This window comes from Falco biarmicus, chromosome 1 (genome assembly GCF_023638135.1).
Source record: "Falco biarmicus isolate bFalBia1 chromosome 1, bFalBia1.pri, whole genome shotgun sequence".
Taxonomy (NCBI): domain Eukaryota; kingdom Metazoa; phylum Chordata; class Aves; order Falconiformes; family Falconidae; genus Falco; species Falco biarmicus.
Window position 1 is genome coordinate 867,960 of NC_079288.1, and position 14,360 is coordinate 882,319.

General features: G+C 46.4%; 1 protein-coding gene across 10 annotated transcripts in view; it reads right to left on the reverse strand.

The window, feature by feature from the left end:
* Positions 1 to 14,360, reverse strand: part of TBC1D16 (TBC1 domain family member 16) — a 33,701-nt gene that overhangs the window by 19,159 nt on the left and 182 nt on the right. For 3 of the 10 annotated variants that reach the window (XM_056339598.1, XM_056339608.1, XM_056339542.1), the window contains exons 2-3: positions 6,875 to 7,113; positions 5,190 to 5,817 (exon numbers count right to left, since the gene is read on the reverse strand). The exons of 1 other annotated variant lie outside the window; for it this stretch is intronic. In XM_056339598.1, the coding sequence (XP_056195573.1) occupies positions 5,190 to 5,817; positions 6,875 to 7,052 (806 nt within the window). In that variant the 5' untranslated portion in view covers positions 7,053 to 7,113. Of the gene's footprint in view, positions 1 to 5,189; positions 5,818 to 6,874; positions 7,114 to 7,173; positions 7,314 to 14,126; positions 14,343 to 14,360 lie in introns of those variants that run through there. 6 more of the 10 variants (XM_056339588.1, XM_056339578.1, XM_056339561.1 and 3 more) reach the window with 6 other exon arrangements.

Sequence of the window (14,360 nt, forward strand, 5' to 3'; positions counted from 1 at the left end):
ACCACCTGAAAGCGCTGCCTTCGGTGAAGTTTACACCCACCCCAGGACTCAAAGAGAAGGGAAAAAGGACTATCCTTCTGATGGAAGAAGGGTTTGGGGATATTTTTCTCCTGGGCATGGGTTTGGGTACAAATGCAATTAGGTGCTTCGGTGTCTTAAATCACAAAACATACTAGTGCAGGCAAGGTCCTGAAACAGAAGCAGCGAGGCACCCCATGTGCTCATCCCCAAAGCTAAAATCAAAAGTAAGATGCTGCAAGAAGTTACAGGAGATTTTGAAGTCTGTGACCAATTCCCTTGGTTCTAAGAATATAATCACTTCTGTTACAACAGCTATGAATCCCCAACCTCTTGATGACTCTAAAGCTCCTGCCAGTTTACACTAATTCCAGCTCATTTCCCCTATAATTTTGCCTCCTGTTTATTCTGCAGAGGTCTGCACAGCACTGAGCCTTTCAGGTGAGCTGCCAAAACAACATGATGCAACACCGCAGGCTCTGTTACCACCCGCTCCTGCAGCTGCTGCCACCCTCCCATAACGCTGTGCCTCCGCTCCTGCTCCCTTGTGAGAAGGTAATTTGCTGATTAGCTCCCTGGGAAGAGGCTTAACAACAGGATGTGCAACACATCTGCAAAAATTGCATCAACTGCAACGCCAAAGGAGTTTTTCCTTGTGTTGTGTTCTTTACCCTAGACCGTCTGTCATAGTTCTGTTACATGAATTCATGACTGCTGAAGAACATGAGAACTATACCATCATTTAGCTCCATTATGAAAAGGTTTAATTATTTTTATCACTGCCTGCTAAAATTATCACCTCCTTATGAAAGATGTTTCCTTCTTGCACTGATAGCCATGACCACATTGGTCACATTGCTTCTGCTTGTTCTTGAAAACAAGTGCTGTGGAAGTGTGATCTGGCATCTATTCCATCACCTGTGGGACCCTTCACAGAGCTCTGACCTCTGGCCAGATGTTGCCCCAAGTTCCCCTCATAGGATTCCACTACCAAGGCTTCTCAGGCCAAATTCTGACTGTATCGATCAACATTCCAACTTGAAGTTAGTCAAGGAACTAATTCCAGCATTTATTTGTCCTCTTCAGCATTTTTGTACAGTGCTTGTCAGGTAACAGCAACTGCAGTTTACTACCAAATTGAAAAGCCTTTAGCAGGCTACCATCCATTGCTAGAGAAAGCTCCTGAAAACCAGGGATCACTCTAGCATGGCACCAAAAAAAAACCAAAAGCCCAAACAACCCAAAACAAACTCTACTTACAGAGCACTAAGTGCTTCTGCAACTGATTGCTATAGATCTGATGTCATGGTCAGTTAAAATAACTTCAGAAGCATCGGCTGAAAGACATTATATAGGTGTCAGATGCTATTTGGTTGCCAGGATGTAACAAAAACCTTTTAGTTTCACTTTACTGATGGGGAAAATGGAAGCTGAGTAATTTACCAGGGTGGCTGCAAGCCAGAGCTGGCTATAGTGTACAGTTGTCCTGAATTAGTGCCCTTCAGACCACAAGGCAAATGTTTCCTGACAGACAGCAAACAACAGTGACAGGGGGTAAAAGGAACAGAATGAAATGATTTTAATTCCAGTATTTCTGCTCTCCTACAGAAATGTAGTCAATGACAAAGCTGCTACCAATACAGGCATTTCCCACATTAGCTACCTCCCTGCAGGAACCACGTACCATGGCAGAAAGGGGCCCCCAGAGTTAACAAGGACACAAAACCCAAGAGAGTAAAGCCACCTTTCCATAAGAGATGACTGCACGATGCAGAAGTGCCATGCTTGTCTAAAAAGAGGAGCAAAAATGTGTATGCTGGTGATGGGACACTCCCATAGCTCCTAGCCTGAGGAATTGTGTAAACGGGAGGAAAAACATCAATCGCTGCATGGGGTCCCTGGCAGCCTGTCAAACAGAGAAGCAAAGAGAGGGAAAAAACCCCAACCAACAACCCCATAAACAATGGATACGTTTTTATTTCCTTATGTTCTACCAGGCGAGTTGTTGACTTAAAAATGACTGACTTGTTGTGCAACTCAAATGCTTGCAAGCCTACCTCCCTCCTTCCTTCCTCTCCCTGTTTTTATGCACCGGTACATTTGTTGGCTCCCTTCTGCCCAGGCCACCTTCTCCATAGATACCCCAAGAGGCACTTTGACTCCTGGTCATATGGATATTTCGGCAAGCAGCTTGCTGAGCCCCTGATTTCATCTGATCCAAGTCTACATGTACATCCTAATTCTTCCACAATGTCACATACAATATTTAATTGCATGGAAAGAAAGCGGGTGGACTGAAACACCGCTGCAACGCACTGCTTCAGCTTCTGAAGCAATCACAGGGAAAAGCACAGTTCCCTTTACAACTCCCCAATGCAGAGGGAAATAACCAGAAACATTCGCTCCTCTTTGCAGGGAGGAGGTGGCGACCAGGAGGTAGGGAGGGGAAAGAGTTGAAACAATCTGCCAGCAGCACAAACTTTGTTCACACTCCAGTTCTGGCTCAGATGGGAAGCAGCCAGCAGAAAAAAAAATAAAAACCTTAAGAAACAAGGAAGCTGTTCTCATGCTTGTAGTGACTTCTGAAACAGCATCCCCCGCCCCCCAAAATGCTGGGATGAACACAGGAAATAAGAGAATTCTTTTTGACAAGACTTTTGCAAAGTATTCAATGCAAAATCTCAGACTCAAATAGTTTGTAAGATCCTGCACATACCATGCAAGGGAGCTCTATGGGGAAGAACAAATTTGGCATAGAAAATGGGCACACTGGACAAAAGCCTTTCAAGTCTGAAGTCTCAAACAATGAAAGGTCTGTTTTATTAATCTGTTGCAAATTATAAGCGCTGCATAACTGTGTAAATCTTCCAGACTGGTGCCAGAGGAGTTAAAAAAAAAAAAAGAAAAAAAAGAAAAAAAGAACAGTGTGTTTGCAAAGCCAGGCTCTGCACTGCTGGAGCTGTCAGGCCTTGGGCAGCCGGTGAGAGAAGCCGGCAGAGGGCTCGCCAGAGCCAGGCTGCGAAACAACAGGGAAACACTGCATGACACAGGCAAGGTAGTGAAGATGCAATAAACTGTAGTTCCTTCCTTCCTTGACACTATTAGCAAGCTCAGAGCATTGCAAAACAGTTAAACCACAACGTGCTTTGCCATTTGCTGTGCTGGCACCGCTCCGCACCAGCTCCTCTCCTGGTGCACGCTGTTGGGCACAAAAGCTCTTAAGAGATTGCTGCGTGCCTCGGACAGCACATGGCCAAGGACTGGGATTTCCCCAGGACATGTTCAATCTGCTGATTTTCAGCAGTTAGGACATTATTCTCAATGTGTCCCCTCACTACTCCTGCCTAACTACTGAAGTGGGGATAATGACCCCTTACTCAGGGTATGTGGGTGAACTGGGACACAGCTGAGACCACGGCTCCCTCACACACATGCCAAAAGACTGAAACATTTTTCTTTTAAGAATATCACTGCTGGAACACAGAAATGTTCACAGAAGCATTTAATTTAAACCTTAATTTAAAAAAATATGCTTAAACATCCCTCACACCCCCAACCTTTTTTCAGTGACAGAGACAGGTCAAACACACAGATTGTCAGTGCTGCTTCAAGGGAAAAAAAATCTGCATGTCTTAAACAGAGGCTTTGGTTGCAGTGGATTTGGGGTTTTTCTGTTTTTTAAGTCAAAGCCAAGAAATTTCTAAACCAATACAACATTCTCTGAAAGTGTACGCAACTCAAGTTTCGACCCCCAAGCAGCAGCCCAGTGTTAGAACACAATCTGAATGGGACAAAAAGCCTAGGAATGAACAAAATAAAGTCAGTTATTAGGAATAATATTTCATTACTCAAAGGCCTCTAAAATTTTTTCAACGTGTGTTTTGTAACATTTATGTCGTTTCCTAAGTCTTCTACATTCCTATGGATACTTGTCAGAAAAGACTGTCAGGCAGAGTATTTAGAGAGCTAAGAGACCCCATGAACAATTTGGAAACCAAAGGCCCACCCTGGGCACCCTGCAGCTGCTTCGCAGTGTCCCTCTGCAGCCAGAGAGAGCTTCAGTGGGATGGGATGGGACACGACAGCCGCGCTGGCTGCGTGGAGGTGCTGCTCAAACCACTGCCCACCCAGCTGCTGCAGAGCTCAAGCCCAGAAATCCCTGTGGGCTCGCAGTTAATTAGAAGCATACTGCTAGGACACGTATCAAATGCAAAGCTGATACAAAGTCGGACACCACTGCACTGAAGTGTTTTGAAATACCCAGAGAGGGCTGAATCAATTAGAATACTTCCTTCACAAACCTTGTTCTTACTGGCATTCTCTGGGCCTGAGATCAGCCCAGAAAAGAGGCAAAAATCTCTTCAAATGTCAAGTCTTAATGTAGTCTGTACATTGCGGATGTGCACAGAGAACTCATTTTTCCTAATTTCAGGTGAGGTTTCAAAGTTGAGCTATATCCTTAAAATCAGCCCCATGGTGCTTCATGAACGCAGCACACCCATCCTCCCCAAGATGGAAATGAGTGATACACGGCACAGACCAGAAAGCCAGAAACATTGTGTGTCAGTACAGTAAGTTATATAGGTATCCTACTGTTCATTATCCCTTTGCCAAGGTGCCCTCTTTCCCCTTTATAGGATTTCCTGCAGACACCATTGAGAAACACTGACATTTAGATAAGCAGTGTTGACTAAAATATCCAGGTTAACATGCAAGAATAAGTATTTATGTGTCTTAAGTGGGACTATGTTATAAGCACCAGCAAAACAAGCTCATACGTGCAGCCTTCATGTCAACACAGTGCCTTGCAGAGGCACCCACAGCTCAGAGGAAGTCAGACACACACTTTGATGTGGCTCTCCACAAGAAGTAACTAGCACATCTCCTCAGCGGAGCAAATTAAACCAACAAAGGGCCTTTTTAATTTAGTAATGCTCCTTCCAGGGCTCAAGACAGTTCACCTGAAAGACTACCCATATAAAGCTCTGAATGTTTGGGGCCAGAGTTCACTGAGCAGAAGCCGGACTCGCTAGAGAACAGTTCCCTGTAAATTATACAAGTATTTGAAGCAAGACAGGATATTCACCCCAATGCCACGGTGAAGCTTCTCCAAGCTCAGCAACCAGCACCCAGCTATTCAACTTAGACACCAGAGAAAAGGATGCACTCACCTGTTTTCATTATCCAGAAACACTGAACTACTGCTTTTCCCAAGGGCTTCACTGATGGGAGAGAGGCAGAAGGGGGAAGAGAAGGCATCGGAATCAGAGTCAAAAGTACTGTCCCTGCTCACGTCATCAGCAGACAGCTCCAAGGAGCCCTCATCCTCCCCTGGCTCTGGCCTGCAGTCCAAACCTTCTTCTGTCCCCTCCACCGACAGCTCTGACCTGTTCTGCTCCTCCTGAGAGCTGATTGTCGATAGGATTCCTGAGTCACTGCGGGCAGGCTGGGGGGACCGGCGGGTGCTGTCTGCCGCAGGGTAGCACTGGGAGAGCTTTTCCCCTTCTGAAGAGGGGGAGCTGATATAAGCCAAATCTTTCACAAGCTGTGACACAGTTAGGATGTCTTCTTTCAGGATCACTGCCCCTTTCTGCTCGGTGGGGGAAGCCTGACGGACAACACCAAACCCCTGAGTGTGGCGGCCACGTTTGCGGGGAGCTTTACGGACCGGGGAGCTCTCAGGAGTGATATAGCGAAGGGCTTCTTCATCCTGCCTCTGAATGCGGGAGTTTGGCACCCAGGCAAGGATAAGCGTGGTTCCGAGTAGCTCATCTTTTTCCATATACAAGCACAAATAGCCTTTGAGAGAGCAAAGGAGCAATCAGTCATGGCATGACACAGATTTATTCTAAGGAAACTGAGCCTCAAATTTGCCCTTCCCCATCTCCCCCATTTACCACCATTGCACATGAGCAAAACAAACCCTTTTATTTACCACTACAGAATTCTGCCAAACTAATTGTGGGGTGCTCAACATTATTCAGTATTTACAAAGAATTTCAAGTCTGCATATGGCTTTTGAATAGTCTAAATTCCATCTGGCCTAAGCAGACATAGAAATGACATGCAAATACTTCAACTTCCTGGATGGATTACTAATAAAGAATAAATTCTGAAATATGTTGCCACATGAAAAACTTCTACTGTTTGTTAGTTAAACAATTTCAAGTGCCAGCTAAACACTTATTTCTCAAGAACATTTACTTTAGTGTAGCTAACGGGCTACAATTTTCATGGAAAGCCAATAGGAGAGGAAAAAAAAAAAAAAAGCCAGACACACAAAAAGGGAAGTGTGAGTCAGTGTTCACAGAATAATTAGTTTTGTGAAGTTAAGCCAGCAGTCACTACTCTCTTTGATGAAAACATGAAAGAACAGAGTCACAGATGACAATAAAGGGACAGAGAAGTGTCCCTTCTTCATTTACTCCAGTGCATGCAGTCACAATCAGGTTTTCTTTCTTTTCCCTTTACCAATGCTTGTTGAGGCCACCCTAGCAATGACAGTTACAAGATGATACTTGGCTTTCCTGAACATAATTGTTCAAGTATATTTGAAAGAGCAACAGAAGTTACTGTCCTCAAATGACAACTGTCAATCTTCGGCCATACGAATGGGCTTAATAAAATAAGTAAAACCATGCTAGAACAGGAGAAATAGCATCAAATTTCCTATTAAAAGAAGAGTTGATGGATCAGCTTGTGGATGGCTTTCCTCAATCTTCTGTAAGACTGCCTTGCCTGGTCCCCCACTGGCATCTTTTCATTCTTTAGAGCCCAAGATGTAGAATTTGATACAAACACACACCCCAGGAGAGAGAAAAAGAGTGAGTGAGCAGTGTCTGCAACACCCTATCACCTGGATGATGCTCCCCGATGCCTTGTAGCAGCTCAGGTGGGTGGACACAGACATTGTTCTTAGAGTAGATAATCTCCCCATCAAGTATGGAAGAGGAACTGCTGCCACCACCAGGATTCAAGGTCAGGAGGTCAGAAGCTTTTGAAGAGGCACGTCGGAGGAGTCGCCCCAGAGACATCGCCAAGGGAATGTTTCCATTATCTGTCAGCTCTAATTAGGAGTCAAATTCAGAAGATCTGCTAAGAAGGTAGAAAGAAGTGCATTGGAACAAATATACTGACAGCACAGCATGTGCCTACCACTGTCTGAGAAGGAAGAGGTCTCCCATCAATTGCTGCACCAATCCTACAACTTAAGCAAGAGCCTCCAAATGCTCTGGATCTGAAACATCACCTCTGTTTTAAACGTGCTGAAGTACAGAATCCCAGGATGGTTTTTTCTGCAACAAAGAAATATGAAGGCATCAAAAAACCACATTTTAATAGTAACTGTGGGGAGGAAACAGAAAAGTAATGCTTGTCACTGAAAATCGCCCATTAAGAAAGAGAATGCAGCGATGCAGAGCTGCCCGATGTATCACTGTCCTGGGGATGTCAAAGAGAGTCAGAGTAGACCCTGGGGGATTCCTTCAGCACAGAAAAACTGCTGAGACCATGACATTAAACAAGGGGCTGCCACTTTATCCACAGTAACCACTGATCTCCGAAAAAATATTAATCAAAACAAGTTAATTTTGTGTTATCATTTTTTGGCATGTTCCTGTTATGCGCTTGAAGTTTTTGGTTTGGGATTTTCATTTGTTTGTTTTCTTGTTTTGAGCAGTGATGGTTAAGTAGAGCTTTTTCAGAGGTAAGTGGCAAGAGACCCATATTCAACAGAGTGGGCAGTTTCCAACAGCAGAGTACAGCATGTCAACTCAGGACAAACACTTCCTCCACCAATAGGTAACTTTAGCTAACTGTGGAGTATGATCCCCAACCGATCACCAGGTAAGCTCTGTACTCAAATGAGATGTGCTTCTCATTGGGGCTGTGAATCCAGAAGGGTCACCCAAGCTATAAAACTATTTAGGAGACAGATCACAAATTAGACTTAATGTGTGGAAACAACAGTCTGGCACAAAGCAATCCCACAGATAGCCCAATGCAATTCAACGTGGAGCAGGCTCTGCCTGCTGCTGCTGTCCCTAGCTGGGAAGCAGACCATCAGAGGCATGGTAGTTTCTGTTCTGCCAAAAGTACATGAGCAGAGGAAACATCTACTTTTGCTCCTTTGTATTTACACGGCCTTACTTGCTTGTGAACGGGCCGGTCTGACCTAGCACACACCATATATCACCATGGTCCCAGGCCCAGGGGAAGCATGTGGAGATACCAGCTCAGTGTGTTCCCTGTGACAAGTCCCACACCACGGTCTGCTCAGCATGCAATGGGTAGCCAGAAATAAAAAGAAAAGCAGATAGGCCCTGACTTGTACTGTCAGGGGCACTGGATGCAGGAAACATTTAGGGGCCTAAAGCAAGCATCATCAAACATTGAATAGCTCTGATTTCTTTAAGCATGATTTTAATGGTATCTCCAGACACACAAGGAAGCAAGAAGGCAGAAAGGGCAAACAGAACCAGCGTTTCTCAAAGAGCAGAGTGAAAACTGCAGGGAAGAAAAATAGCTGTCCTGATTCTGACAGATTTGTACATACAGAAGACTGCAAATGAGACTGCCAAGTAGTTGACAGAGCCTTCATTAAAGGACAAACTATTGGTTTAACTGGCAATCACTAGATTTGTCAGCTTGAATCACAGCATAAGCAGTTTCTGCATTTCAGTCTTTGCTGGAACTTGACGGAGAAGCTTCAACCCTGCTATGTAATGTGCCCAGCAAGTGTTCTGGAGAAGACAATTACTCTGCAAGTCCTTCGCACTCATGTCTCCTTCTAGCACCAAACACAACATGTATCTTCATGTCTCAGCCCCAAAAAACCAAACACCAATAGAGCCATATGCTCGTTTTTGTCCACATCACCAAAAACCATGGTACACCTTGGAAAAGTAATTTGCCTTGGCCACCGTGAAGAGCCAGTCACCTTTCCTCTCACTGCACCCTGCAAGAATACACAGTAAACTCTGCTGCAACTCCTTCTGACCACCAAGTTACAACACACCATCGTTTCAACACAGAGCGAGGGAGTCTGAAGCTGTGATGTGGAGCAACCTGTATGGCATCAGAAGCCTTGAGCCTCCAGCACATCTGAAGAGGGTCATCTGCTACCACAACATTTTATAGGCAGCACAGTTGGCTCAGCTATGTCCTGTTGCTGTCAAGACTGAAACCAGCCTGGATATCCAGACCTCAGCTATTTTATCAGAACTCTAAAAGTGCTAAACCTCCACACAGAATCATAGAATGGTGAGGGTTGGAAGGGACTTCTGGAGATCACCTAGTCCAACCCCCTGCTAAAGTAGGTCCACCTACAGCAGGTTGCACAGGATCATGTCCAGGAGAGTTCTGAAAGTCTCCAGAGAAGGAGACTCCACTCTGGGCAGCCTGTTCCAGTGCTTGGTCACCTTCAAGGCAGAGAAATTCTTCCTTGTATTCAGATGGAAGTTCCTGTGCTGCAGTTTGTGCCCATTGCCCCTTGTCCTGTCACTGGGCACCACTGGAAAGAAGCTGGTTCCATCCTCTGACATTGCCCTTAAGATATCTGTATACATTGGTAAGATCCTCTCTCAGTGCTCCCTTCTCCAGCTAAACAGACCCAGCTCTCTCAACCTTCCCTTGTGAGGGACATGTTTCAGTCCCCCCATCATCTTTGTAGCCCTCACACAGAAGGAAAGTGGTACCAGCTAGTTGCTGCTGTTAACTGGGTAATGCTTCCTCAGAAAACACAGGTGAGCTTTTCCTATTAAGGACAGCAGATGGAGATGCATGTATGGAACAAGAGCTTGTGTGATGTTCTACTGCAGCTCTCCAGGGGCTCTCAGGAACTTGGGCAGAGGTGCAGGACTTGTCTGCCAACAGAGGCAACTTATAATTAGCTTTTACACAGCACAGAAAGAACAAAGCAACAGGTAAAGATCAAAAGCTGCTCCCTGGAAAGCAGAGGAATTTAAAGGGAAATATTGCTTTGATCCTGCAGAACACCTGTTGCTTCAGCACTACCTTGGTCTGCAGGTGGAAAGTGCAGCAGATACACACATGCACACACAGGCTGGGAAGAGGAAACAAAACAAAAGACATAAGGTGAAAAATATGGTGTCCTGCCAGCACAGAAATCTAGTCTGTCGCATTTGTTTTGCAGAAGACCTATGCATCAGAAACCAGAAACCACCACAAAGCCGCAAACAAGTAGCCAAATATACTGGGATATGTAAGTATCACCAGCAAGACTCAAATGAAGTATTTCACCATTGCCACAGGCTAGGGAATTCTGTGTAGCTTTGCAGAATTAAAGAAAAACAGATGCAAGTCACTGGACATTTTCTGAGAGAGTGACAAGAGTGATCTGGAGTGTGGAAAGAGATTGCCAAGGGAAGATTAAAGAAAGGGAAATGTATTAAAAGTCTTTGTACATGGGAACTATTAGTGCCATAAAAAGGAAGAGCTGTCAATGGAGGACAGCAGAAGTGGTAAGGCAGTTAAACTGTGGCAAGCATTAACTAGTTTAGTCAATCTAATAGCAGGGACAATGGTGTACCAGGACAGGGCAACCTGAAGAAGCCATTTCCATCACTGAGGGGTTTCAAAGACAGGCCACAGAAATAGATAGGCAGTCAGTCCCAGCTAGGACCAAATGATGGCCTGGACCTCCAAAGGTCATCTAGTCTACCTATACAACCCCCAAAGTCTCTGAAACGGCTTGTGAATGCACCTTTCCTTCCTAAAAGACAGGAGTTCATACAACACAAATCAGCAAATAACAAGGAGACCAAATTTGCAGGGTTTGCTCTATTCTCAGCCCTTGTCTATGTGGGACAACATCTGCATGCACAGTCCATGGGGCCTGGGTCACCAAGGGAAGCAGGTATTGCTGCTGCCTCTTGTGTGAGCTTTGGAAGACAGGCGGGAACTGTCCTGTGGCTAAGGCAGCATTAAATTAGCACCATTCAAAAAAAAAAAGTATTTTTCATATTAATTTTCTATTTATCCCCTGATCTGAAGGGATTCTAATCAATGTGGCAGAGACAACCCAGCTCTCCACAAGCTGAAGCACTGAATTAGCTGATAAGCTCTTGCCGAGTGCCAATATTTATTAAGCACACATACATTTTCTTCTCCCACACATCAACTGTCGCCACTAAAAATCTCTGCTACAGCTACCGAGTCTGTTCACGCAGCCCCTGGCTGCTCTCCCAGTCAATGCCAGCACTTCTCAGCTACACAAGATCTCACTAATGTGCTGGGGAGCCAACTTCTGAAATCACCCCAAGAAATCTTCACAAGAGCCTGACCAGTTCCAGCCAGCAGCATCTCAAGTAACACCGGCTGCTCGCCTCCCTTAGAAATGCCCTTCCCCTTCTCACAAACTGATCAACAAAATCCTGTTTGGCTTGGCAGATGCTGCTGGACCAAATGTTGCTGCCTCCGGTTGCACAAGGTTCCTGTATTCTGGCACAGGAGGGCAATGCAGGGCTCCTGCATGGGCTGACCCAGGCTCCAGCACGTTACTCCTGGTCTGCACAGCACACGCTGACACTGGAGCAGTTTGTGAGCATGCAAGGCAACAAGGCTTCTCTCACAAATAAGTTTAATCTATAGAGGCATATGACAGCTTGCACTTTGGGTTGGCTGCAGCCGACAAGTCACACTGCTGAGCACTTTGTGCCTGGCAGTGGGTCTTGTGGCTCCGAGGGCAAATTTGCTGTGCAAGAGTTTAATAGCTTTACAAGCAAAGTAAGTCGAGTTACAGGGCTCTTGAAACATAAGACCTACAGCATGTCTGGGCACAGAGGAGAAACACAAGCTGTCAAACAACAGCACCAAATTTAAGCATGAAATAGCTTAAGGAAGAAAAACTCCACAGGCTTTTTTTCTTTTTTGCCCTTAATAACTTAATTTTGACTTCACATATTTAAGGACTAAAGTCACTGCACTGGGAAGGGCTCAAATATTGCAGAAGTTCCTGCCTCTTCCTCCCCTTGGGAAAAAAAAATACCAGGTTTGCATCTCTGGTAGCTCAAGCATAGGTTACAGTTTGCTGGAAGGCAGAGCGACCAGAGACCAAGTACAGGAGCCCAGGAGTCAGAACTCACAGTTTCTTTCCAGTCTTCTGACTGGATTTTCTGTGCAACCCTCAGTTAGTCACTCACTTGATCTATACTTCTCTATATATACATGAGAGCCCTTGTAACAACCTTCCCTTTGTATTGCCATACTGCTACATTGGGGGGTGGGGGAAGCTTTCAAAACTACTAGCTATTAGCTGGAGCTATTTAATATGACCTAGCCAAATCAAGGAAAAAAGTTTACCATAGGGAGCCATTCTGAAGTCATCCCATTTCATGGGGAGAATTATGTAGGTCACCAAAAAGTCTTTCATTGCTGACCTGCTGGTGCAGCAGCGGCCCGCTGAGTGCAGAGTAAAGGAAAAGTAACAGCAGTCACCAGCAAAATCCTGACACTCACACAATCCCAATTCCAGTCACTTCAGTGGAACAGATTTCACTCAGATGCATCTCAGCTGAAAAGGTAAAAAAGGGACAGCAGACTAAATACTGCAAGTTTGTGACTCAGAGATAAAAAGGGAAATGAAATGCTGCCTGCTGCTCCCAGCCACACCTGCTTAGGCATAAAAAAGCAAATAAAAAGCTTACCACCTCTCTAGCATTAAGAGTCAAACCACAGCACACAGTTTGGTGCTGAGAAATTATTATTTGTGCCACGTGTTCCTCCATCCTAAGATTAACTTCATTTCATATTACTTAACTGCTGTGTTTGTGCAGTAGGTAACGTTTTAATGGCTTTTTTTTCCCCAGCATCCTGTAGCTGTGGCCTGATAACACTCACAGTACTAGATTCCTAAATATCAGCAGCTGAAAATCTCAGGAACCTGGTTTCAAGGCTGAATTGATAAAGTAATTACGAAGTCTTTTCTTAATACGACAGACATCAAACCACGCATCTCTGACACATTGAAACGGTCTCCTTTTCACCCTGCCACAGGCAGGACTGTGCTGCCCTCCCTTCTTGTATGCCAAACTGAGAAAGCAACACACTGCCCCATCCCAGCTCTCCAGCTTTACACCAAGCAGGCATCGAGACATACAAAACAAACCAAGATATTCAGGAAATACAATGCAGGGTCAGAAAAGCAGCTTTCAGAGACTTCTCTGTTTTTAGCCAATTTATCATCAGAACAAGAATGAACCCCTCTAAGCCTACAAACTTAGAGAAGGCTTCTACAAAAGAAGCAGCAGGCCTGAGGTTTTTACCCTGAGCTGTTCTGGTCTTAACATTTCTACTGTTTTCTCTTAAAAGATCTTTCAGCTTTATTACTTCCTATTCAGAGTGGCGACTAAGAACATAATACCTTTGCGAGCCAAGCTACCAGCCTGAGAACTGAAAAGACGGCAGACCTCCGAGAGGAAGAAGCAGAGTTATTTTACAGAGTGTCAGCAACACCTACAGCAATATATCACCCTGTAATCCCTGCCCTGGAGCGCCTGAAGGCCATACATCAAATAATTGCCAAGGATCCCGACCATCCATCTTCACATCTCTGCTGATAACAGAAGTGAGCGAGTGAAGGGGTAGGTACTGGGGTAATTGGAGAGACCACCTCCCTAAAAGCAAGGAAATCGTTAAAATACCCCAAGTGGTACGAAGCCACTCCAAAACAGCAGAGGATAAAGTCTGGGAACTCCTTTGCATTCCGCTACCTGCCCGCCCCGAGCCGGCCAGGGGGCAGCACCCCGGCCGCCCCCCCGCCGGGCTCTGGCGGGCCCGGGGCAGCGGCGGCGGGGGAGCGCGGGAATGGAGGACAAAGAACGGGATAAATAAAACAAAAATGGACGGAGCGCCAGGGCGCCGGGCAGAGCACCGGGTGCCTCCTCCCCAGGCACGAAACCGGGTGCCAGCCCCACGCGTGGCGAGCAGTGGGCCCGGGTGGGCTGGGGCAGCCGCTGCCAGGGGCAGCCGGGGCCCCGCTGCCGCCCCCCGCCGCGCAGAAGCCCGGCCCCGCCGTTACACGCCGCTCAACGCGCCCGTACCCAGCAACGTCCCCCGCGGCCCCGCCGCTTTTACCGGCAAAGACGAACCTAGGGAAACTTGTCCCGGCTGAGCGGCCCAGCCCCGGGCGGGCCCCCAGCCATCGCCCCCACCGGGCTCCGCTGCCGCCGCCCCACTCCCCCGGCTCGGCTCGGCCCGGCCCGGTGGGGGTGTGCCCGCCCGGCGGCCCCGCCTGCCGCCGCCGCCGCCGCCGTGACCCGCGGCTGCCCGGCAGCCGCCTCAGGGCGGCCTCGGTGAGAGAAGGGCGAAGGGGGACAGCCCCC